The following is a 26,592-nucleotide window of genomic DNA, read 5'->3' as shown; positions in this document are numbered from 1 at the left end:
TAATGCAGGGGACACGGGTTCGAGGCCTGGTCTGGGAAGATCCCACATGCCGCGGAGCAACTAGGCCCGTGAGCCACAACCACTGAGCCTGCATGTCTGGAGCCTGTGCTCCGCAGCAAGAGAGGCCACGATAGCGAGAGGCCCGCGTACCGTGATGAAGAGTGGCCCCCGCTTGCCACAACTAGAGAAAGCCCTTGCACAGAAACGAAGACCCAACACAGCCAAAAAATAAATAAATAAAAAAATTTAAAGTAGCTAAAATCATTTACATTCCCACCAGCAGTGTATGAACTTCCAGTTTCTCTACCTATTAAAAAAAAATAGATGAAATCATGTCTATTTAAGATAAATAACAATCTGAGAAAAACGAAACAAAACAAAACTTCATTCCGGATAAACTTTTGTTCCACTCAAAAGCTATTGAACTCATTTTGATTTCCATGAAGCATAGTATCTTCTCAAGCACAGAGAATTCTTAGAAGGGAAAGCCTGCAGGCAGCAATAATCACATCTCTGACAGAGCAAAATAAACAGCAGGATGAGCTGGGAGCAGATTTGTTACCATTTTGATAAAGTATTCGATAAAGAGGTTAACAACGTGGTGACTTTCCCTCTGCAAAATGCCAAGCTAATAGCCACAAACTTCAGAAATATTTTATAAGGTTAGATGGGTAAGTAGAAAAGTGGTTGACAAATTTGAATTGGTCGAAGGAAAGAAACCGTATAGACGGTGGTCCAGTGGTTAGGACTCCATGCTTTCACTGCCAGTTCAATCCTGGCCTCTGAACTAATGATGAGCCTGCAAAGGGTGAGTAGACAGTGTTTACTGCAGACATCAGCCTAGTGAGCTAATGGGGTTAGAGAGGTCAACAAAGACCTGGTCATCATCAGCATAAAACTTCATGTCCTTCCACTTCCAGGGTGAACAGCACATGCCTACACACTCATGGATTGTGGTACACAGTTCTGGTTTCTGCTCAGGAAGAACCTGGTAAAATTGGAGAAAGCTCGGGAAAAGGCAGCAAAAATAATCACCAGAGTCAAAAGGCTTTTATTTTGGACTCGATTAAAACACTGAGGCAGTCTTAGGGAGAGGGTTCAAGAGGAGCCCTAAAAAATAAGAGTATCCTCATTTTATCCAAAATAATGAAATATGTTTTCCCAGATAGCTGGTGACTAAATCATCTCTTTCTATTGCTGTATCTTCTCTTTCCCCAGAAAACGTCAGAGTTTCAAAGTAAGTGTGAGAGACACAGGGGCTAGGTGAAAAATACAGTTTTGAATTGGAGAGAAGGCGAGCTGAAAGAGTAAAACCCATCCTGTTCGAGGACTCCAACATCAGACATCCACCACGAGCTCTATGCAGGCCCAGTGTGACAATGACTATATTCTGTGACAATACTGGGCCAAAAGGGTGTCCTAAAAATTCTCTGCAAGGTTGCCCCATAAAAATTCTAAGCCGTCGAATCTTCCATAGTGCCTAAGGCCTGTCTATGAAACTCAACCCCGTGAGACATGAAATAATAGTGGTAACCACTGAATTCATGAATGTCTGAGCAGCCAATTAAGATAATGAAGATCAAAATAGAGGAAGAAATGGGAATTCCCTGGCGGTCCAGTGGTTAGGACTCTGTGCTTCCACTGCAGGGGGCACGGGTTTAATCCCTGGTTGGCGAACTAAGATCCCGCATGCTGTGGGTGGTGCAGCAAAAAAAAAAAAAAAAAAAAAAAAAAGAGAGAGAAAGAAAGAATACAGTCATTTAAAAAATAAATAAATAAAACATAAAACAAGAGAGATAGCATTTATTGAACAATTGTTGCATGCCAAGTATCATGTAATGCTTACATCAGCCTTGCGAAAGAAGCATTCCTGTGCAGAGTTCACAAATGAGAAAACCAAGACATGTGGAGACTGGTAATGAAGGCAGACAATAGTGGAAATGAATAGAAAACTCTAAGCTGTCTGGAGTCATTAAAAAAAGGCCTTTCCAAATGGTCTCTTTTGGCCTTAATTATACTATCTATTCAACAAAACAATCTAGTTTCTTCGTTTAGGTGTCAGTCACTACCAACCCTCTATTCCAAATCATCCCTTTGGCTTTTGCCTCTGTGTGAAACTATCACCATGAGTTACTATTTTCTTGCTTTCACCCTCTTCCAGCTGATCACTGCTCCCAAGGCTGAGAACAATATGTATGTGCAGCAGCGAGATGAGTATCTGGAAAGTTTCTGCAAGATGGCCACCAGGAAAGTCTCCGTGATCACCATCTTTGGCCCTATCAACAACAGCACCATGAAAATCGACCACTTCCAGCTAGGTTCTCTGAAACACTTTATTATATTATTGCTTTTCTCTCAGCTAAAGTGGGGCACACCTTATGGGAGAGGTCGGTGGGGAATCAAAAGGAAAATTCAGGTTTCAAGAGGGCTCTTTTCTTGTGGTAACAAATGTCAGTCTGCCTAATTATTGATATGTAGCCATTCTGAATGGTTCTGGTTTAAGTTTTGGGCACTTTAAAATGAAAAATATGCAAACACTGTATGGTTTGAAAGTCAGTAAGATGGAGGAAAAGGGGAGAAGTAATACAGTGTGTCGGGGGCAGCCAGAGAGGTATCCTGACACTTTCTTCTGGATCCTGAGTCGTCTTTTTTTTTTTTTTTTTTTTTTTTGCGGCACGCGGGCCTCTCACTGTCGTGGCCTCTCCCGTTGCGGAGCACAGGTTCCGGACGCGCAGGCTCAGCGGCCATGGCTCACGGGCCCAGCCGCTCCACGGCATGTGGGATCTTCCCGGACCGGGGCACGAACCCGTGTCCCCTGCACCCGCAGGTGGACTCTCAACCACTGCGCCACCAGGGAAGCCCCTGAGTCTTCTTGCCTGTGAGCAGCACCATCTGATATTCCTGTAGCCTTTGTGCTGCAGGCGACTCCCTCACAGATGGGGTTCCTGCAGACCCTTGGGGGTCCTTGACTCTGGCCAGGCTTGGGGGGAATGAGCCGGGGCTGAGAGAAGCTGTGAAGCTAAATGAAAAATCACTGGAAATACAGACTGAATGGCGCCCACGTCCTTTTGGAAAGCAGAGGGATTTGGCTGAATGTAGAGTTTTCACAATTTTTCATATTAATGATGCGTGTGAGGCGTACAGCTCAGCGTTAGGCAGCTAAGGTCTAACTCACTGCGTTCTCATGGGAACATGGCAAGACTTACTGTGAGCAGTTATGCCTCATGGTCAGAAGCCCCACCTCTAACCCACCCAGTTTCTTTTATAACTATTACATCTCTAGAGCTTTATTTTTTTTAAAAAAACGTTTTTTCTTACATGATTTCTCTACTTTTGTTTATTGTTGTTTCAACTATAATGAAAATCCTTCTTCTTGTACCATTTGCGTATCCTACATATTTTCCATAAAATATATTTCATCTGAAAGCATATAAAACATACTTTTTCCATTAGTTAACTTTTTTTTTTCTGGCTGCACCGTGGCATGTGGGATCTTAGTTCCCTGACCGGGGATCAAACCTGCGCCCCCTGCAGTGGAAGTGCGGAGTCTTAACCACTGGACCACCAGGGAAGTCCCTCCATCAGTTAACATTTAACTTCATTACATGTAACATGTTACCTCACATATTTTTCTGTCATGTGATCTTGGTATCATTGAACACATATCAGTCATAATTATGTCATGATAATGTCAACTTGATTTTAATATAGTCTGGCTTTCTAAATCGTATTTTTTTATTGTCGTAAAAACACTCAGCATGAGATCTATCCTCTTAACTAATTTTTAAGTGCACAATACAGTATTGTTTAGTATAGGTACAGTGTGGGCCAGCAGGTCTCCCAAATTTATTTGGGTTTGAAGTTCCAGTTATGCATTCTCTATTTTTATTAGCTCACTTTTCCCTGAGATAGTTCTAAAGGAAAATAAATAGCATCCTTTCCAATGTCCTCTCATAAATCATTGTGGATCAGTGATTGGTTTGTGGACATTTATCTCTGTGCTGTATGTATGTCTGGAGGGAGAACAAAAAGAGAGAGAGAGAGAGAGTGTGTCCTTACCAACAATAACAATAATCATACAAACAAAAGACACAAAAGAAGTTCTAGAGTTAAATAAAGAGGTTCAAATCCACGGTCACAATGTATTTGTTGTGTGACTTTGGGCAATTTATTTCCTAAGTCTCAGCTTAGAACATAGTTATATACATTTCACAGATGATGGTGAGGATTTAATAAGAAGTTATATGTAATTACCTGTCACATAATAAGTACTACTATTGTCGTCATCACCACCATTTGATCTGGCAGGCATCTGGAGATCAATGCGCTGTCACAGGGACTAGAGCACGTATAATTGAAAAATACTTGTAACTGCCTTCTGCTAATTACACAGCGTTGACAGGGAACCCTCACAACTGCTTCTCAGGGTCAGGCTGCATTACTACTCTTGGTGACAAAACTGAAGCCCAAGAGGGACTTCCCTAATGGTCCTGTGGCTAAGACTCCGCGCTCCCAATGCAGGGACCCCGGGTTCGATCCCTGGTCAGGGAACTAGATCTTGCATGCATGCCGCAACTAATGCTCCCACATGCCGCAGCAAAGATCCCGTGTGCCGCAACAAAGGCCCGGCACAGCCAAAATAAATAAACTAATATTAAAAGAAAAAAATTTTTAAATGGTGTATTAAAAAAAAACCAAAACTGAAGCCCAAGAGACTAATACTACAAAGCCACATATTCTGTGGTTAACTGGGAGTCAACCATTGGCTTCCTGGATTTTCAAATAGTTGCATGAGCCAGTGAGCTTGGTTATAATCCAGATGTCTAGAGAGGAAGTAGGTATTCAATCCAGTACAGAAACATGCTGGCTGGTGATGAAAGCCTTCCTCCACCAGGTGTTCCCAGTGTCAAATATGTTACGCACCAACTCACACAAAGAATTGTCATTCCTTACTTCAGAGAAGTTTGGAAAAATCATTATATCTTCCACCTCAACCTCTACATGGTCCTAACTGTTACAAGCATTTGGTGCTGCCTTGGCAAAATTTTAACATGAATCCTGCTGTCTTTTAGACATCTGGATTGAATATGAACTGTAGAGGACTGAGATTTTCTTTTCTGCCTTATTGGAAATCAGGTATTGTGATTTGGGTATTTGCCACTTACTGAATGGGAGCTTGGACATGATTTGGGGGCCTTTTATTTTGTTCCTTATCTGATTCCTGGAAGGCCTTTCTCTCCTTGTGTCATGTCCCAGGTTACCCTTATGGGAAAGGCTGTAGTACTTTCAGCCAAGACTGGGAGTCAGCCATGGGAAAACAGGAGTTGGCGTGTGCCATGGTCTCAGTGAACCAATCTCCAGCCTTGACCGATTTTCAGCTGGAAATCTCTCAGATGGCCTTACTTTCCTCAAAATAAATCAGGCACTCTCTACTCTTCCAGTCTTTTACTGGTCCTTAAAAGCAGAGGCCCACATCCAACTACAGTGTGGGCTGTACTCATCAGCTGGCCTGTCTTGCTAAATGTATTTGAGTTATAGATGATGGACCTACAAACACCAGGGAACTTACTTTAAGGTTTCAGTCATCATTTGTTCTTGAGCAAATTCCAATGCAGAATAAGCCCATCTGGCTTTGCCAGCCCAGAGTATATTATACGTGATGGTTTAGAATGACCTAACACAAAAAGAAAATAAAAATTAAAAAAAAAAAACCCAAAACCAAAAGACGAAAAATAGAATGACCTAACACATAAAGACATTCTTAATTGTTAGAGATATTTAAAGTATCAATCTAAGATAGGAATATTGGTGTCTATGTTAAGTGTATGAATTATAGACAAAGTTTGTCAGGTGAGAAGGAGTTCCTAGCTAAAGACATTTATTGCAGAATGAAAAGAGAAGTGAGGAAAGCACAGCAGACATGTATATATATATATTTATGTGCTTAGCAAAATGTAGAGATGAAAAATATTTTGACACTGGTATTGATCACCAAATTTTAAGAGTTAGAACACAGGACATTTTTACGGGCAAAGGCAGTTTTTGATAGTTTCTTTTTTTTTTTCGGTACGCGGGCCTCTCACTGCTGTGGCCTCTCCCATTGCGGAGCGCAGGCTCAGCGGCCATAGCTCACTGGCCCAGCCGCTCCGTGGCACGTGGGATCCTCCCGGACCGGGGCACAAACCTGTGTCCCCTGCATCGGCAGGTGGACTCTCAACCACTGCCCCACCAGGAAAGCCCTGATAGTTTCTTTTTAAAGAATAAAAAAAGGGAGGTGGAAGAGTTTATGGAAGTGTAGTGTGGCAACAAGGAGAAACAGTGTTGATTCCTTATTCATGTGAGTAGAGAATTCCTGGGTGAATCTCTAACACAACTTTCCTAAGTGAGACTGATAGAATACATTTCAGCCTAAAATACTCTACCTTCGATCCTGTTGAAGAGAATTGCTCTTTGTGAACAGCTCACAACCATCAGGATCCATAACAATGCAGACATGCTGCTTTCCCACAGGAGCACCTGAAAAATTGACCCTTTGCCCCAATTCCTCCTTTCTTCAGTGGTGACTATGCCCGGCAGCTGCCTTCTCTAGAGCCTGCCACCCTGTGCCGGGAGACAAGGCTGGGTGAGTGATCAGATTTCCAGAAACTGCCTGTGGTCTCCCTCTCTGTTTATTCAGTCTTTGATTATCAATCGCTCTGTGCCCTAGAGGCTGGAGAGGCTGCCCCCTAACTTGTCCAGTCATCCCATTCAACATCAAGTGTACCAGTGTCGAGATCAACCCCTGCAAGCAAGGGATGAAAAACACCTGATAAGTCAAGTGTATAAAACAAGTGCTTGAAGAATGTGGTAGAGGAATAAGCTCTTCCGATTGCAGTCATCACAGTACTGTATGTATCACAGAATTTTGAAAAGCGGGTGGCTTTAAAGGAGGGGCCTTGAAACTGAGTAGATTGTTTTTGATAGATGATGACTCTATCATAGGTGCTTTTTGTTTTTATTCTTTTTTTTAAACAAATGATACATTTTTTGGATTCCAAAGTCAGAGCTACATAAAAAGGCATACACAGACAAGTCTTACACCCGTTCCTGACCCTTTACCTTATTACTCTCTGCCCCCATAGGAATATTTACGATTCCTTGTTTATCCATTTAATGCTTGTTTGTGCAAACACAAATAAATATAAATACCTATATTCCTCTTCTCTCTCTCTTTTTTTTTTCTTTTTGACAGGAAACTGTTTTATTACCTTGGCTAGGAAAGACCTTTTTTTTTTTTTAAATTGAAGTATAGTTGATTTACAAAGTTGTGTTAGTTCCAGGTATACAACAAAGTGAATATATATATATATATTCTTTTTCAGATTCTTTTCCATTATAGGTTATTACAAGATATTGAATATAGTTCCCTGTGCTACAACGTAGTTTCTTTCTGTTTTCCCCTTCTTTTTTATACTGTATGGACTACTTTGCGTTTTGCTTCTTTCATTTAAATATATTTCCTGGAGATCTTTTCTTATGAGTACATAGAGATCTTTCTCATTCCTTATTAAGCCATTGTGAGATTCTACCACAGTCTCTTTAACCATTCCCGTTGATGGACATTTGGATTGCTTTCAGTATATTGTTTTTATAAACAATTTCAGAATTAACCCGTACACATGTCACTCTATGTATGTGGGTATATCTTTACAATAGATTCTGAGATGTAAGATTGTTGGGCCAAACAGAAAGTGTATCTAGTTTGGGTAGATATCACCAAATTTCTCTCCATACAAGTTGTATCATATTGCAGTCCCACCAGAAATGTGTAAGAACGTCTATCTCCCCAAACCTCTTCAATAGACTGTGCGATCAAACTTGTGAATGTTCTTAAGGAATGCAGTGTGCAAAAAATGGTATCTTAGTGTGATATAGTGTTAGGTTGCGTTTCTCTTTTTATGAGTATGATCGAAGATATTTTCATATGTTTCAGGAACATTTATGCTTTGTTTTTAGTGTCCTTTGCTTATTTTTCTATTGTGTTGTTGGTCTTTTTAATCTCACTTTATAGGCGTTCTTTATAAAACAGAAGGAAAATTCAGACTCCCTCTTCCCACTCCAAGATGCTGACCCAGTTTGGGGATGGGGATGGGGTCCAGAAATCTGTTTTTAAAATGTTGCTCAAGGGATTCTGATTTGCAGATAAGTTTGATCTAGAGCAGAAGGTTGGGTGTAGGATAGAAGGGAAGGGAGGGCTAGAAATATAGATTGGCACCCGATTTTAGAGGATTTCAAATACCAGGACAAAGAATTCAAACTTTATTTGGTAAACCATGTGAAGTCACTAAAGATTTCTAAATATATTTTTCAAATAAATTTTAAATAACTTTTAAGGTTTAGTAGTCAGTCTGTAGGACAGAAAAGCACCTGGCAGGACACATTCTTCATAGACAAGACAAATTGGCAAATTGGTCTTTCTAGACAATTGAGACAATTGATTAAGGCAGAGGAATAGTGCCCCCCAGGGAGCATGAACCAGATAGATCTGGATTCAAGGATTGTAATTTTAACATGCACTCCAGGTTCATGATGAAGGTAGACAGTGACTCATACTTTGAAAAACTGCAAGAGGAAATTGGGAACTTCTGAAGCAATGGGGGAGCTGAAGTGGTCCCAGGACATTGGAGGAATGGCCTGAATTTAGGGATGAAGAGAAAGAGGAGAAACCATGGATGTCACAGAGACGCAGCAGTCACAGAGGGAGGCTTCAGACACAATGCCTGGCACACAGTTGGTGTTTAATAAGTTGTAATTGGAGCTGAATTTTTCTGCAGTGTCATTGCTGTCTATAGTCAGACATGGAAGAACGAATACATGAAGAAACTTACTACTACGTGAAGACCACTGACTTTTGGAGTTGGAGTTCTGAAAGGGTGGGAAACTAGGCAGGTGTTTCTCTTCTAGAGCCAGTACTCATCAGCACACAGCAGAGTTCATCCTCCCCCTGTCCCTCCTCAAAAATCTTAGGTCCAGGGGCTTCCTTGGTGGCGCAGTGGTTGAGAGTCCGCCTGCCGATGCAGGGGACACAGGTTCGTGCCCCGGTCCGGGAGGATCCCACGTGCCGCGGAGCGGCTGGTCCAGTGAGCCATGGCCACTGAGCCTGCGCGTCTGGAGCCTGTGCTCCGCAATGGGAGAGGCCACAGTAGTGAGAGACCCGCGTACCGCAAAAAAAAAAAAAAATCTTAGGTCCAGGGGCAGGTTGTGTGGAATGACCAAATCCTACCAAATGGGCTTGGATCTGTGAATCATTTTAGACAGATCAGGACCATATGGACAATTTATAGGATGTGTTCTAAAGAATGTTTGCTTTAAACCCTGCCACCCTTGAGGAGGACTAGAGATCTTTGGCAGAACTTGGATAAATTTAATAAGAATCTGTCAAATTCATGTTGCTTTTCCAGACTGAAGAGAACCTCTTGTTCACCCAGCCCTGATTGAGACAGAATGCAGAGCGTATCAGAGACCTGTGTCAGGAGTAGGCAGCTGGAGACAGGAACTGGCCTCACACTTACCCTCCTCAGAATTCAGCCAGAGGTAGACTCTGTCTTGCTCTAGAGTTGTCCCCATCCCAGTTGGATCCAGTGTTCATCAGGCCTTTCATTGTTTTTCTTTGGCAGATTCTCTCAGCACAAACATTGCTTCGGGATGTATCTTTCTGTAGGCTGGGAGTGCAAAATGTTCTGTTTATCATTTTTAGTTTGATCAAATCATTTCAGAAAATATTCTAGTTGAAGGGAGAATCCAGACCATGAAGTTGGTTTTTTTTTTCCCCTCCATATCTTAGTAGAATAAAATTTGGTTTAAATCTTGTTCTTGGGTCATCTCTATCCTTGAGTGTGGTGCACTTTGTGAAAGTAGAGAGAGGACTGGATGGGAGTGAGGTCATGTTACCTGAGTCCTAACCTGCAGTCTGTTATTAACTAGCAATGTGAACTTGAGCAGATTGCTCCCTTCATGGTGTCTGTGATAGGTCGGTTCTCTGGGAAACAGACTCTGAGATTTGCATGCAAGAGGTTAATGGGGAGTATTCTCAGGAATAATGCCTATGAGGGGTGAGGGATGCAAAGTGATAGAGAGAATTTGAATGCAATTGGCCCTTCAGCATTGTTCACTTTGAGGCAAGGGGGCAGCTGTTATATCTACTGCCTCCCCCCCTGCAGCAACCACTGAGTGTGGGCTGTCTCTTTGTAAGGGTGTGATTTGGGGAAAGGCAGCACTTTTCTAAGGAGAGCAGTTTTCAGAGGGATTCAGCTGCTAACATTCACAGCAGCTTTAGTCCTGAAGGTAGGATCTGGCCAGCACTGCAGAGTGTCCACTGCAGTCCTTGGTTTCATCTTCAGTAATGTGACTGGGTTGGGCCAGATACTGTCTGTAGCAGTTGTCTATTGCCACAATAAGGCTATGTAATAAAGACCCACACACCTCAGTGGCATACGACATTAAACGTTCATTGAGTCGCAAGCCTGAAAGGTTCAGCTTTGGCTTGCCCGTGTGTTTGCAGTCAGCTGCCTGTTGGTTAGGTGGTTCTGCTGATCTTGGCTGGGGTCAACTGGCTGTCAGTTGATCTGGGATAGCCCTGGCTGGGGTGAGACCAGAGTAACTTGGCTTGACTTATCCTCTTCAAGGCTAGTATGGATGTAGTCTCATGGTAATGGCAGAAGCAGCAGGAATCCCAAATGTGCAGGCCCATTTCTAGCCTCCATTTGTATCACTTATGTGAACACTGGCTAACCCTGACCGAAGCAAGTTATATAGATGAGCTCAGGATCAACCCATCCACCATAACAGGCAGCTACAGCTACTGGGCAAAGTGTAAGTATCGGGAAGGGTGGAGAATTGGGATCATTTTTTTTTTTTTTTTTTTGCGGTACGCGGGCCTCTCACTGTTGTGGCCTCTCCCGTTGCGGAGCACAGGCTCCGTACGCGCAGGCTCAGCGGCCACGGCTCATGGGCCCAGCCGCTCTGCGGTATGTGGGATCTTCCCGGACCAGGGCACGAACCCATGTCCCCTGCATCGGCAGGCGGACTCTCAACTACTGCACCACCAGGGAAGCCCTGGGACCATTTTTGAAATCCACTACAGTCTCCAATTTCCTTTCATCTCAGCCATTCAATGGTTTTTGTGACTTTACCTGTTAGGTAGATGTAAATGTTCTAATTGTGGTTCTACTTAGGAACTTGAACTCTGTTCAAGTTACTTATCTCTGAATTCAGCATCCAGCACAGAATCAACTTAGGACACTGGCAGCAAATATTTTGTTCAATGAACAAAAGCAAAAATGAATGTATGTTATGGATTAAAAATAGCAATTCCTAGGTTCAAGATAAAATCTGGTTTGTAAGGTCTTAGAATCAGAACATTAGTTGTTGAGGACATTTACAAATCAGTTTTTTAAAGATTTCCTTCATTATTATTATTGTTGTTGTTATTAATCACAAAGTAAAATATGCTTCTTGTTAAAATTTAAATAATATAGACTTACATGGAGTAAACAGTGAAATTTTCTACCTCACCTCTTCCCACTCCCCAGAGGCAACCATTTTTATCAGCTGTATGTCCTTCTGGACTTTTTCCTATGCATATTCCCATATAGATGTATTATGTTTTCTTTTGCTTTATTTCCTTTTAAGAATAACATCATACTATGCACTTTATTCTGCAAGTTGCTGTTTTTATTCAGTGAGCTATACTAAACAAAAACCAACACCATGAACCTAACAATTCTTTTAAATTAATTTATATTTTATTAATGATAGCATTCTCTCCCCTCTCATTATGATCTGCTTGGGAGAATGAAGCTTTTTGTTTATATACTTTCAACTTATATACTTTCAATCCTAATCAAATAAACCAAAGTAATACTTAAATTGTAATTGTCCCCTTTATATCAATAAAAGAGTAATAGTCTGTGGTACTCAGCTGTGTAACCTCTGTATCTGCAAAATTGTGTTTTTTTCTACTGTAGTACTATTCACTGGGTAGCAGTATTGATAATAACTGATAGATTCCCTTCTGTAATAGATCTGTTATCACATATTTGCTAACTTTAACTTTTGTACATTTTTTTAAAATACAGGGGATTATTTGCAGATAAAAATTTTAATAGGGTTGAGGGAAACACTGTGACCTGTATGGGAGAGAAGAAGTAAATAAAGCTATCCTATCTTTTCCAAAATGCTTTCCAGACATAGTAATTTGCCATGTTCATACTTCCCATTAACCCAGTAGCACCTTTAGGAACCATTCTGAATTATAATAATTTGTTTTCAGGGTTTGATATTTGAAAAAATACCTAACACTAAAAACTTCCATCAATTCAGTAACATTTTACTTAAAATTGTATTCACTTACAAAATTTATATTATGAATAGCTTGACTTGTTTTGAGGCCAAATGACCAGATTTGAACATAGGCTTTTTATTTTTCTCTATGGCAATGACATAGTTCACTGAGTCCCAAAGTGATTCTCTAAGTGGGAGGAACAGGCACTGATTTTAGACTTAAACAAATAACTAAAAGTAAAATAAAATTTAAAATGAAATAAAACTTAACCAAAGAATCTGGGTCTGGTTCCCTGGTGAGCTAGGGTGATGACTCATCCCCAGAGTGAGTTGGCAGTCTTCTTCCAGGGATGACTCAGCAGCTTCACTCTCACGTTGCTCCTTCTGATTCACTGTGACCAGGGTGGGCAGAGATGGCGGTTTGATCATCTTTGGAAAAGTGATTTTCAAAATGAGTTTATTCACTTGTTTCTATATTTATTTGTTCACTTTGGAAACGCTCGTTCAAACAAAATGTTAGTCAAATGTGTGCAACTAACAAAAACTGTTCTAATTAACTTGGGATGAAGGCTCAGGGCCTCCACCCTTTGGTTTCCCACTGATTTCTGTTTTGTCACATCCATATTTATTCACATTTCATTTGCCTTAAGATAATGAGAAACCTATGCGTGTTGTGGATGATGAGGACTTGGTAGACCAGCATCTTATCAGCGAGCTAAGGAAGGAGTATGGAATGACCTACAATGACTTCTTCATGGTGCTCACCGATGTGGACCTGAGAGTCAAGGTATGGGTTCCTGTTTTGGATGATGCAGTGACATTCCTTAAGATAGCAACTCAATTTTTTGTCAATGAGTCTATTAGACATATGACTAAGCACAAGTTATTTCATAAATGGGAAGGTTTTGAAATGGTCCAAATAGTTCCCACTGTCCTGTAGAATTTGTGTCTAGAAATGTGGTCTATGGAAAATATTGGATTGGATGACCACCTACGGCCCAGCTACTTGACTCAGACTAAATTCTTCTGTAACATCAAAGTCATGCATTCACCAGACAATTGTTGAATAGCTATGATGTTTATCACCAGCCAGGCCCTGGTGATAAAAAGTAAAGAGTATTTAGCTTCTGTTTTCAGAAAACCCAGATTTAACATAGGTCTACTTTGAAAGGGCCTGGAAGTTTACCTCCTGATCAAACATGGGCAAGACAGTAGGGTTTTACACCTACTTTCTTCCTATGATAAGGACAGAGATTCTGAACCCTGAAAAACTGTGCCATGTAGTCATAATAATATTAACAATAATAACTAACTTTATTGAGTGCTTTCATTATGTCAAGCACTCACCTCAGATGTTTACAATCCTTGTCTCAAACCTCTAAGATAAATAGCAAGTATTATCATTGTTTCACAGAGGACAAATAGAGACCCAGAGTAGTTAGGTAACTTGCCCAAGTTCACCCAGTTGGTGTTGGGCTTCATACCCACGCAGGTTGACTCCAGAGCCCATGCTTACATGAAAATCCTTTTGAAAAAAAGCTGCCTGGACTATTAGAATAGCTGATTCAACCTGCAGTAGTTTTCTGGATCTAGAGAGAGATCCCTTCAATAATTCATTCCACATTTGTGTTGTGCCACCGTTAATGTGAGAGGTTGGACTAGATGATCCCCAAGGTCTCGGCCAGCTTTCACATTCCATGATTTACTAAATTCCCATTGAGGGCACTTATGCTGATCAGCCAGCCCTCAAATCTACCTCAGGTTGCTGTTCTAAGTCCAGACAGCTTTGATGCAGGAAACTGAATTTCATTATCCCCAAAAAAGTTAGCCCCAACTTTTTTTCTGAGAATACGTAAGCAAACATGACCTAATTTTAAGTAATGCTCACTCAATAAAATAGTCTCTGGGAATCACAAAGAGTTTATGTAGATTTCTGATGACCACAGAGCAGGCCTCCTTCTGGTGGAAAATTACACTTATTGCTCAGGTCAGATACTCTAACATGTTGTTCCATTTGTTTTCTTGTGTTTAGTACAGTGTTTCTGACCTTCTCTCCAGTTGTATAGTGAAGAGGAACCAGCTTAGTCCCAGAGGTAGGGAAGTGAGCCTAGAATATGTGTGGTGAGGAAGGCATGGACCCTTCCCAATAAAAAGAGTGAAGTTAAGACCTTCATGGAAGGTAACGGCTTTTGTTTCATGGATTCAAAACCTCAAAAACTCAGCAGAGGTACTACTGCAGGAGAGAATTTATAAATCAAAGAGCCCTCCAGGCTCTGATTTCCCTGGAGCCACCCTGAATTCTCTCAAGCTCTCTATCCTCTGGACATAGGGAAGAAACACCTTCATACATTATATACTTTTTATTTTTCCTTCAACAGCAATATTATGAGGTGCCTATAGCAATGAAGTCTGTGTTCGATGTGATTGATACCTTTCAGTCCCGAATCAAAGACATGGAAAAGCAGAAGAAGGAGGGCATTGTTTGCAAAGAAGACAAGAAGCAGTCACTGGAGAACTTCCTATCCAGGTACATCACCTTTGGAGACCCCGAGGAGGCAGACGGGAGAGTGTTCTGAGTGAGCTAATGAAAACCCCAGAGAAACACAGAGCAGACATGTGTGTGCAGAGTGACCTTCCCTGTGAGACGTCTGTCCTCTTCATGGCACTCTAGCCACCAGGCTTAGTCTTGTCCTTTTGGAAGTTGCTCTGGTGGCAAGGCTGGCTGGGGTCAGCTCCAAGCTTGAGTGTTAATTGGGTGGCTTTGGATAGGTCTTTTCTTGTTTTTCTGCCTTTTTTTTTTTTTTTTTTTTTTTTTTTTGGGCACAGATACAGAATTCTGAACTTCTGTGAGGGTTAGTTTATTCATTCAGTCAATTTGGAGGGCTTTGTATAGTGTACTTTTATTTTACATATTTATTGGGCCTTTTCTAGTTCCAAACAGGATTTGGAACACTGCTTGATTTTCTGCTTCCTTCCAACTCTGCAGAGAACAAAAGCTCCACTAAGACCTCAAAAGGACAAATCCTCTTGACCCAGCTCCCTGATTCCTTGGGGAGTATGGTTTATTGAAAACCATTATAGGGAAACTCTAGTACATACACCAAAAAGAGTGTAAAAAAAATCACTCTACTTCTTCCCTTCTCCATCCCTTCCCTCATGTTGGATGAAAATTCTACAAATCCTTGGGACCTTAAGAGGTGCAAGGATGCAGAAATTTCATCTAAGCATCAAGAATTCTGTGATTAGGAAATGGATAATCTGAATTCCTCTAGATTCAGAAAGCTTGGGTCTTTTAAGAGATAACAACATGATGTGTAAAGAGCATAGGACTTGCCATTCATCCAAATTTTCAGTTTACAATTTTCTAGGTATGTTGCCCCTATGCTTCCAATTAACCCTATCTTAAAAATCTCTCACCCGTGAGGATAACGACAGCAAGTAGCCCTACTTCCACTCCAGGGTTGCTGTAATCACCTTTTGTGCCAAGCACTTCTTCTTCCCTCCTGAGTTTAATCTTCACAACAATCCCATGATCTAAATACTGTAACTACTGTCTTGCTGCAGACAAGACAACTCAGGCTAATGAAGATTAAATAACTTTCATCACTGAACTAGTGTCAGTTCTAGAACTTAGTGGCCCCAGGATAATCTGGTTCCCAAAGTCCACGCTCTTATCTAACACTCGTTTTGAAAATATAATGTGAATTAATTTTAGTGTGAACCCAGAGGCCCAGAGTTTGAAGTGAAGAAAGATACTCCTAAAACCACAGGATTTCAGAGCTGAAAGGAACCCAAGATTCTGCCTTCATCCAAATTTTCAGTACAGAGCAAATACCTGGAGTGGAGATGAAAGGTGCATGCCTCCCTAAGGACATAAGGCTCAGTCAGTCTTCCGGCCACTCTCCTGGCTGAGAAATGGCTCTAGGGCTCTACTGGGCCGATGGCTTCTTGTCCAATCCTGGGGGCTCTGAAATATCAACTTTTAGTTCAAGGTCATCCTTCTAGATGTCAGTGATTTAGAAGATTGAGGATAAGAGCTTGCTGTTGTCCTTGAGGTATTTTCTTCCCCTCCCCTTCCCTCTCCTTCCCTTCCTTTTATTTCTTTTACCTTTCTCTCCTTTTTTAGGCAGAAAAGATTCTTTAGAAGTTTACTTTTGATTTTAACCAATAGTGTTAAATATATCCAAGTTATAAATTCAAGACCTTAGTTTTCTCTTAAACTTTTAAGTTAGGCTTTTAAATCTTATCATTTTATTTATAACCTGGCAAATTTTAACTATCACTCTTTAGGGGCTTTGAATAATGTTTAATCTCACTTATGAACTCAGTAATTAAACAATGTCATTATGCCAAACAACCATTTTACATTTAATATATTTCTTTCAATTCCTTGAAATAAACAAAACCTTTCTGAGTACTTAAATGAGCCATAAGTTTAATAAGTTAATCTTGTAAATACAGTGAATCTAAAGTTTTCTCAGATGTTCCAATAACTGTATACGCTTAGTAAGATTTCAACCTAAAACTATACATCTAAACCAAATACTCAATTACACATTCTAGTTTGGAGTTTCAAGGCTATCATTTTAAGCCAAATTCTCTTAAGTTTCACAAGAACATAAATTATATAAAGAAAATCAGAAATGTATATTATTACTACGATTTTGATTCTTTGCAAACTTCCTCTTCTTAATTCTGAATCTTCTAGGACTGAAAGAGGCATACCCACTGAACCAACCCATTAAACTCACATAGCCTGATCTCTAAAGCAGTAACCATCTAGTTCATTGATATTACTTATAACCAAGGATTTAGGCCATCCATGAGACCTGCAACTACAGACATTCTGAGGGATTATTTTCACCATTTCCAGGCAGAGGGTCTTTTTATAATCACAGTGTCATGGGTTTCAAAACTTGAAAAGGAAAACTGACATTATCTCACTTTTGTTCACTCACAAAGCTTGCAATGCTCATTCAAGTTGATCACTGGCTTGAATTTGTATTTTTTTGATTCTTAAGACATTGTACATATTTTGCATCTAAAGTCTTTTGAACTGGACAGGGCCCTACATAATGTAAATGTATTTTCCTTCTAATGTTAGAGACTTGTGAGCTCTTATATTCACTACTATTTCAGGAACATACATCTTTTATGGATATTCAGAATGGCATATGATTATAAGTTAGATGTCCTATGGCTATCTATGACCTGTGGTCATGGAATCATCGTGCTGACAATTATCACTGATCTTAAAAATTAAAGTAGAATAGTGTGTTACTTAAAGGCATGAGTAAGACAGCCCTGAAGTTGATTCCTGGTTTCTCCACTTATTAGCTGTGTGACCTTGGGCTAATTGCTTAATCTCTTTGGGCTTTAGTTTTTTCATTTGCAAAATGGGCATAATAAATTTAGCTATCCTTAAGATCGTTGTGAAAGGTAAATTTGATACTAAAGGTAATGAGCTAGAACCTAGCACAAAGCAAGTAATCAATAAATGGTGGTTATTAGTAGTATTAGGGCCATTTATTCAGGTCCTAGTTAGAGAACTTTGTCATCAAAGGAGAGCTAAGAGGAGATATAATAAACACCTTCAGAACTGAAACCCAGGCAAAAAGAACTGAAAAAAAAAAATGTTTTTTCTACCTAACTGTTCTATAAATAAAGGAGTATCCAAATGGGAATTTTCCTTCATATTTGCTGAGTTGTTGGTGGGCCTATACAGCCTGGTTTCAGCTGACCAGACTCTGAAGCCAGTCTAGTTTTTAGTGACACTCATATGATTCAGGCTATAATTACCTTTCTCTGAGACAGAAGCCCTAAAGAGTGGGCAAATGCACACTAATTTGGAAATGCCAGTTAAAAGAAGCAAACACGTGCATAGCTTGTAGACTTTCCATTTACTGACAAAGTAAAGTGACGGAAAAACAGTTTGTCCAAAATAAGGATCTGGGCCACATTCACATCTCTTGTTACTTCCCACAGAAGTTAGTTCCATTAACATTTGTCCTTCAGTGTTGGGAGCTGGGGCCTTGTATCTTAATGTAAATGTCTGTGGGATAAAGAATCATCACTTAGGGGAAATGGCCTTCTCTTGATTGTGTCTGGGACAGGGAGTCTCAGATCCCATCCTTCTCCAGTCTGACAGCATTCAGTGGTGCACACAGGTAAACAAGCCAAAATAGACCTCACCCAAAATAGCTCCCTCCAGGATACTCTGAAGCTCTGTGTGAGGCCAGGAAGGCTGGCCTGCTTTGGGTGCTGGCTGGGGTGCCGGTGCTGGTCTGGCATGCCTCCTAAGGAAGCAGGGAAGATACAGGAGACCCTTTTCGTGATCCGAGAGCAGTCACTGTTCCGTTTCCCAGGAAACCTCAGACAGTCTCAGACTCTCCTCTCCCCTCCTTTATGCAAATACATTCATCTTCCTATCCTCAGTGGAGATTTTAGTTTTTCTTTCCCTTTGAAGAAAAACAAGCAGAGGAAGCTAATGTAATGTCACAGCAAGCAATTCTTGGCGAGCCTTGCTACAGGCACCCATTCAGAGGTTGTATTTCATCAGACTATCATTTTCTCTCATTCATCCAAACCACTATTCCCCTAAGAGGCCATTTTCTTTGGGACTGAAAACTCTCCTGTTCACTGTGAGGCTTGAAGGGGCACAGGGAGAGAAGCCATGAATAAAATCAACTGGCTTCCGGCTCCATGAGTGCACTGACACCCCGCAGTCACCAGCACTGAGGGCAGAAAGCAAAAAACCCTTCTCCAGTGAAGGTGGAATTTGAGACAAATGCACGCAGCGGCCCGTTGGATGCACACCCTCTCTCCTTCCTATCCTCTTTGGGACCCTGACGCGCCAGCCAAGCATCAGCACCTCTGAGGGGGTAGACTAGGGAAAGCACTGCACCAGGAGTCAGAGAAATCTGTATTTCGGTACCACCTCTTAGATTTACTAGTTAGGCAAGTTACCTCACTTCTCTAAGCCTCGTTTTGTTATCTGTGAAATGGGGAAAACAAGTCACGCCCTCACTGAACTCTAGTGAGGATCACATATTGTGTAGGTGAAAGTGAGCTATAAAATGATACACAAACATAAGGATTAAATGGGTTGTTGTATGACATCATGATAGATAATGTCCAAGATCTGTTAATGGGGAAATGGACATTATCCATCAGTAGGACAAAGTTCTAAATCAAGAAGCCTGCAGAATAAGACATGATCTATAGCCATGCCATCACATGCATAACTTCCATTGATGGGTTTTAGAGTTTAATTCTTATAACACCTCTTTGAGGTGGATGCTCTTTTTGATTCTAGAGCTAAGGAAAAACAATGACTTAGATGAACAGAGTGACATGCTCAAGGAACCCAAAAAGTCGCAGTGACAAAATGTGGACCAAGCTTCCTGGCTGTAAGACAAAAGCTCTTTCCACTGCCCTGCCGTGTTGGAGCTGTAAGAGCAGAAACAAGTTTATCATATAATCTAAAATCCTATGGCTCTAGGTTTAGCCCCATTCTGCTTCATAGGGGTACTCTGTAAGTGGTGGTTCTTACTATGATGATAGGGTACATTTTAGAACTAGCATTTGCCCCTGGAAGAGCCCCTGGCTATTGAGGAAGGTACACAGGACTTTGTTTTTCCAGGAACCCTCCTTGACCCCTTAAGACACTTTCCTATTTTCCTTCTTCCTGTCACTGTCATCTACTTAAAATGCAGTTCTTTTTCTCCATACTATTTCCTGTCCATATATTCACTGATCCCTGCCCCACCCAAAAACCCTAGGGAACTCTACCAGAACCTGAGTTTTCTTTTCTTTTTTTTCTTTTTTTTTTTTTTTGCGGTATGTGGGCCTCTCACTGTTGTGGCCTCACACAGGCTCCGGACACGCAGGCCCAGCGGCCATGGCTCACAGGCCCAGCCGCTCCGCGGCATGTGGGATCTTCCCGGACCGGGGCACAAACCCGTGTCTCCTGCATCGGCAGGCGGACTCTCAACCACTGCGCCACCAGGGAAGCCCCAGAACCTGAGTTTTCTTCAGTTATTTTCTGATTCCCTTATTTCTGTTGCTACAAGTTAACATACAATATCAGCTAGTTTTCATTATATCTGAGAGATTTGTCTCTCCCTAAGTGACCTCATCAGGCATGGGGACCAGACTCATGCCTGATGACCAGATTCATGCCTGACACATCACGCAAATGTCACAGTATGGCAGACTGTGAAGTTACAAAAGAAAACGTGCAAGAAATGTGGTAATACCGTTTAATATTAGGCTTTGAGGAGCTATGAAATATTTGTAAGGGTCACTGTTTTTTATTCTGGGCACAGGAAAAAAAAGACAGCCAAAGTTCCTCTGCGTTTTCACACTGGCCTCTATTGTTTGAAGCAGCAGTTGTGGCCTTCTGCTTCTTTTCCAGGTTCCGATGGAGGAGGCGGTTGCTAGTGATCTCAGCACCTAATGATGAAGACTGGGCCTATTCACAGCAGCTCTCTGCCCTCAGTGGTCAGGCATGCAATTTTGGTGAGTGGGAAGCCTCACTGACCTGCTTGTCTTAAAGCATCACTGCTTTCCCATACCACTCTCTTCCTGGTCTGTTCTAAAATGGAACATTAGGTCATCCAAATATTCCCCAGTCCAAACTGTAGATTCCTAGACACTTACTCAGTTATACTGAGGATAAAGTTGCTTTCAGACTGAAATCTTAGTCAACTGGGGTCTATTTTTCTTTTTTCTTTTTTCTCAATATTCTGCCCTCTCAGGTTCTTCATTAAAGTGTTTGAAAATACCTACTGCTTTCCTTTAAGTGATCTCTATTATGTTGTCTTCTTGTTTACTTTTTAAAAACTTGTCTCAAGATCATAAAACTCAGGTATTATCATTTTCTTACGTAATAATTAGGTACCAACATGGTGTACTTCTCCACAGATTAAATATCTTTTGTAAAACAGGAATGGCTTTGGGAATTAATGAATGAATTGAAGCACACTGTACTATATTGTCATTCCCTTAGAAAGGATTTTGATCTATAACTGGGCACCAGGAAGACAGCAAGATCTGTTAAACAGAACCTTATGCTTTAAGACAAGCAGGTCAAAGAGAAATGCAGTTTATTATTACTATCATTATTTGCAGTAAATTGCTCAGTGTTTTGAAAACTAATGTATGCTTTCTTTACCAAACATTATTATCCTAGTGGTCAGAAAGAGCTAGTATCATTTTGAATATGGACATATAGAAAGGAAAGGAAATGCATAATACAGAGAACTTATTACTAAGTTCTGTTTTGAACCAAAGAGATAATGGCAATTTCAAAAGTGGAAATCACAACTGAAGTCTCATGTAAAATACACCTCTGCAGAGGAAGAATTTTGAGAGAGTCATTAGAGGGGGGAAGAGTAGCTAGGGGGCCACAGATTAAAAAATTCGTAATTGGAACATAGATGAATCTTTATTCTTTTGATACTTCTATTAGGAAGAAGAATCATTTATTAGTTATAAAACTGTGTTTGATTTATAAAAGGTGGTGTGGTGGCATAAGTCTTGTAAAACATTACCAGAGCCTGGGCCCTTGCTATGACCCAGTACCTGAACATTATAAATACATTTCAATTTTAAGATGTGAAATAATAACTCAAAAGAAGGCAGAAAATGAGCTCATAACAGTAAAAACAATTAGAAAATTTGTGAATTTTTATTTATACTCCTATTAACAAGGTTAATGCTTTAAGAACTTGTATCAATATATGTAAAGAAGATTTGATTGTGCCAGTATTCTTAGGCAAAATTTAAATTATGTATAGCCACCAACAGTGCTGGGTAAGACAGAAGTTTTTAGAGCAGTTAATGACCCTCCACAATAAGAATATAAATAAAATCATGGTTTGCTAATTTTCTAAAGATGTCTTTGCAGCAGCTATTAGGTGATGTTTCATTTTGAATCTCTGCGCAGAGCCCAAGTCAAACACTTTTGCAGTAGACAGGAAATGTGAACAAGTCATGTTTTTAAGGAATAATTAAATTCATGATCTTCCCTTTTGAAAATATGACTCAACAACATGTAGAACAGAAACGCTTCACTTCTCTGGGAGAAGAGTAAAGGCCACAAAATTTTTTTGTAATAGCATTTTGCCTGGATTTCAACTCTTCCTTAAAAAAGCCCTCCATGGTGGCTTTCAGTTTTCTCCCCTGGACAGTCAACACCGTCAACATTCATATTTCGTTCCAAGTTGCTACCATGACTAGGCTCGGATTTTGTCTAAAACCACGAACTCTGAATAGGATGAATCTAGAGCCTCCTTGTCCTCCGGTGTCCTTTCTCCTGAATCTTTTCATATGCGCTTCATCTTCAAAAGAATTCCAGCAAGCTACCAAGGCATGACCTCCTTTCCTTTCCTGAAACTTTAGCTGAGGCCGGGAAGCAAGCTCTGCCTGCTGTGCTACCCCTTTGAGTCTTCTAAAAAAGTGCTAAGAACCTGCCCTTTAAACTGACAAACTTTTCTTTGAGGAAGCCAGAATGATTTCTTAAACAATCACAACGGCTAGGGTCTGTAGTCTTTTCTTTGAGAGAAAATTAAATTATCCATGCAAGCTGTTTAGGCATGACTTTTTTCGAGAACACTAATCAGCTTAGATCATCTTAGATATTTTAAAGTTCCGATGGCTTCATTTTTGTTTTGTCATTTAGTAGAGTGAGAATCACAGTTTAAAAGCAAATTCTTCTATTTCAATCTGCAAAAACAAAACAAAACCAGACCACATCTGACCCTGTTGTTAATCCCAAAATCTGCAATTAGTCTTTTTTCAAGATGTTATAAGTATTTAAATATATATTTTTAATGAAAAAACTTTAAAAAAATGAATTATTTTACCTAATCAGGTTATGTTTTATATTCTTTTTAAACTTAGAGATTTTTAATTCTCAGACGTCCAGTGTTTGGAGGTGAAAGAAAACTTACAGATTCTACGGCTTTCTTTTTTCTCTTAGGTCTGCGCCACATAACTGTTCTGAAGCTTTTAGGTGTTGGAGAGGAAGTAGGGGGAGTTTTAGAACTGTTCCCGATTAATGGTAAAGTATTACTTTAAAACAGTATAAACTACTGATAAGTTCAGTTAAATTATGTTAATTTATATGTAAGCAGTGGGTGTACCCCTCAGGTGAAGAAAGGTCACAAAATCCTCCCTCTTCATGTTTGCCTGTGTGTGTGTGTGTGTGTGTGTGTGTGTGTGTGTACACAGGATGCATGTAGAAGAAGGGGAAGGAGAGCACAAGCACTAATATTGTTTTTACTAAAAAAATCATAAGTGACAGCAAAAATATCCATTTTCTTAACTGAAATAAGTAATTCTTTTTTGTCTGCATGGGGCTTTATTGGCTTACAAAGCATTTTCATCTATGTTATCTCATTTAATTCTCGAAATAGTTTTACGAGGCACAAAGGTCATATCTCACTGATTCCCTTGCAACAGATGAGGACATATACTAAAAGGCTCAGAGAAGCTGAAAGAAAATGACAGTGACTAAAAGTTTCAGAAAGTAAACCCAGTCCTTCCATCCAAGATCAAGCACTTTACCTGAGATAATGTGGATAAATCCCTGGCACAGTGCTGGACAGAGCAGATACGCAGAAAGTCTCAGTGCCCTTCTCCCTTCGCTTTCTTCTTTTCACTAATGATAATAGTTTAAATATATTCCCAGCTCTTAGATAATTGGTATTTTTCACCTTTGACAATGAAATAAAAGTTTTGTTATAAAGACAACAGCATCAAAAGTAAAACTGTAACCGCTAAGAAGAAACTAAACTAATTGGAAGTAAACTTAGAAATATAAACAATATAATCTTTGTTAGGGACAAATTTTATAGCAGTTGATCTTGCCAGGATTAAACGAAGGGACTGGTTTTATACTTTGTAACATTCCTATAAGGAGACATTATGTGCCCCAAAGTTGGATACACTAATAATGTTGTAGAACAGCAGGGACATTTCTTTGCTAATAGAAAAAACAAGCAAACTTTTTAAATTGGATTTTTGAGCTGAAGAGAAGAGACTCCTGGGTCCTCTCTCTATTCTCACAGTGGTTTCTTCTCACTTTGATGCTTTCCTGAGTGCTGCCTCTTCAATCCTCTAACAACTTTTCTAATCCTATTCCAGGGAGCTCTGTTGTGGAGCGAGAAGACGTACCAGCCCATTTGGTGAAAGACATACGTAACTATTTTCAAGTGAGCCCAGAGTACTTCTCCATGCTTCTAGTTGGAAAAGATGGAAATGTGAAATCCTGGTATCCTTCCCCAATGTGGTCCATGGTGATTGTGTACGATTTAATTGATTCGATGCAACTCCGGAGACAGGAAATGGCTATTCAGCAGTCACTGGGGATGCGCTGCCCAGAAGATGAGTATGCAGGCTATGGTTACCATAGTTACCATCAAGGATACCAGGATGGTTACCAGGATGACTACCGTCATCATGAGAGTTACCACCATGGATACCCTTACTGAACAGAAATATGTAACCTTAGCCCCAGCCAGTTTCCCCTGCAGCTGTTGAAGCCACATGTGGCCAGCTATGTAAAGGAGAGTTCTTCCACACTGCCTACATTCCCTGCCTTTTTCTTTCAGTGTTCTTCCAAGATTAAATAAATAGCAAACTTTTGCCTACTCTTGAGTTGTTACTGAAGCCTTAAATCATAAAGATGTTTAAAAGAATTGTTTGTCTAACTGGAGAGGATCTGGTGCTGAATAATGTTATTGAAAATGGATATTTTCCTTTTCTTAATATGGTGGATGTGAATGGGAATACAGTATTCTATAGCGTAAGTATTTATACCTCTCTTTTTAGTATTTTTAGTATTAATTGGTAAGTGAAAACCATGATTGTTAAAGAAAATTAAAGATCACAGCACAGATATTTTCAGATGAACATCTGAGCAGATGGAACAGACAGAGCAGATAGCTTCTTAACCCTTTTTGAAATGTTAGTCTAAAAATGATTAAGACAGCTCTGCTCTGTACTGTGAATTTCTTTCCTGAAGTTTGATACTACAGGAGTCCGGTGATATTGGCTACCAAAGCCAGGGCAAGTACCAAACTCAGCTTTGTTATCATAGCCACTTCCTGCCCTGTTTCTGTTAACTTTTAGTGTCTTTTCAGGGAAAAGGAACTTCTAAATCACCACCAGAATCTGGCTCTGCATCTAGAGGTGCTACTTTCAGAGTTCTATCAGGTACCATGGAATTTCCAGCATGGGAAACCTTGACTCTTCACGTTTGACTCCCTAATGGGCCCATTATCATACTGGCACCTTGTAAAATAAAATTACAAAGGAGATTATTTTTAGGGGTTCTTTTTGTTTTCAAAGGAAAATGTTACTAAATTAACAGTGGATAAAATTGTAACTGGATTGCAGAATATAATCCTTGTCTTTGAAACAGAGCATTTATTTTTTACATATGGCATATAAACTAAATATTCTCCCTTCCTCCCTCCCTCTTTCCCTTCCTTCCTTCTTTCCTACTTTTCTTTGTTTTTCAGCAAAGACCAAGTAATATTAACTAACATGTATGAGCCTGCCCTAAGGTGATCAGATTCCCCAGCGTTTAGCATCCGGACAGTGCCAGCCTCTATCAGTAATGGGGATGCTTATTTTTTGTCACTGTTATTAACAACTAATTCTCCAAATAGTCTTGAAATTGGTTATTAACTCTAGTGAGCCTAGATATTAATAACTGCATTCAAGCCACATGTGAATACTACTAGCGTTTAACTTATCTATGCCTATTTGTACGAGTTTGTCTTTACATCATCTGAACTTTGTTATAATTATAGTAAAAGTGGAATTTGTACCTCAATGAACCTGAGGAATCACTTGTTTTGTCCCTTTTTCTCTATGAAGACCATTCATTCTTACCTGTTTTACAGGTAACTGAGGTCCAGAAAGTACAAGTGACTTCAGAACACAGTTTTCTTATTATATAAACTATGCTCCCACCCTACCCCTCTCCCATGGTGGAGAGCTTTCCTCCTCTCTCCTTCTAGAACAATCTGTACCAGCTGCCTGAAGGGTGAAGGTGCAAGAACCAGGTTGATGTGCATTGCTCTTACATTTTTGCCAAGGTGAAGCACAGCTTAAAATTGCCAATAAGAATGGTTTTCTTTATGATTCTTTCTGAAAGTACATAGGGACAATTTCTAAGGGCCACAAATTGTCTCAATTTCAGGAAATATAATAATGAGGGAGTTTCATCTCCCAAGGAAACTAGGTAGGGATGATAGA

The 26,592-nt window shown here is 40.2% G+C and overlaps 1 protein-coding gene across 1 annotated transcript in view; it reads left to right on the top strand.

The window, feature by feature from the left end:
- Positions 1-26,126, top strand: part of CCDC80 (coiled-coil domain containing 80) — a 34,361-nt gene extending 8,235 nt beyond the window's left edge. The window contains exons 3-8 of the mRNA XM_030836784.3: positions 2,162-2,318; positions 12,972-13,108; positions 14,700-14,848; positions 20,738-20,841; positions 23,306-23,386; positions 24,472-26,126. Coding sequence (XP_030692644.2) covers positions 2,162-2,318; positions 12,972-13,108; positions 14,700-14,848; positions 20,738-20,841; positions 23,306-23,386; positions 24,472-24,818 — 975 coding nt within the window. The 3' untranslated portion in view covers positions 24,819-26,126. The remainder of the gene's footprint in view (positions 1-2,161; positions 2,319-12,971; positions 13,109-14,699; positions 14,849-20,737; positions 20,842-23,305; positions 23,387-24,471) is intronic.
- The last annotated feature ends 466 nt before the right edge of the window (positions 26,127-26,592 follow it).

Source organism: Globicephala melas, chromosome 4 (assembly GCF_963455315.2).
Source record: "Globicephala melas chromosome 4, mGloMel1.2, whole genome shotgun sequence".
In the NCBI taxonomy this organism is placed as follows: Eukaryota; Metazoa; Chordata; class Mammalia; order Artiodactyla; family Delphinidae; genus Globicephala; species Globicephala melas.
The sequence above is the reverse complement of the archived record's forward strand: the minus strand, read 5'-3'. Positions and strand labels throughout refer to the sequence as shown.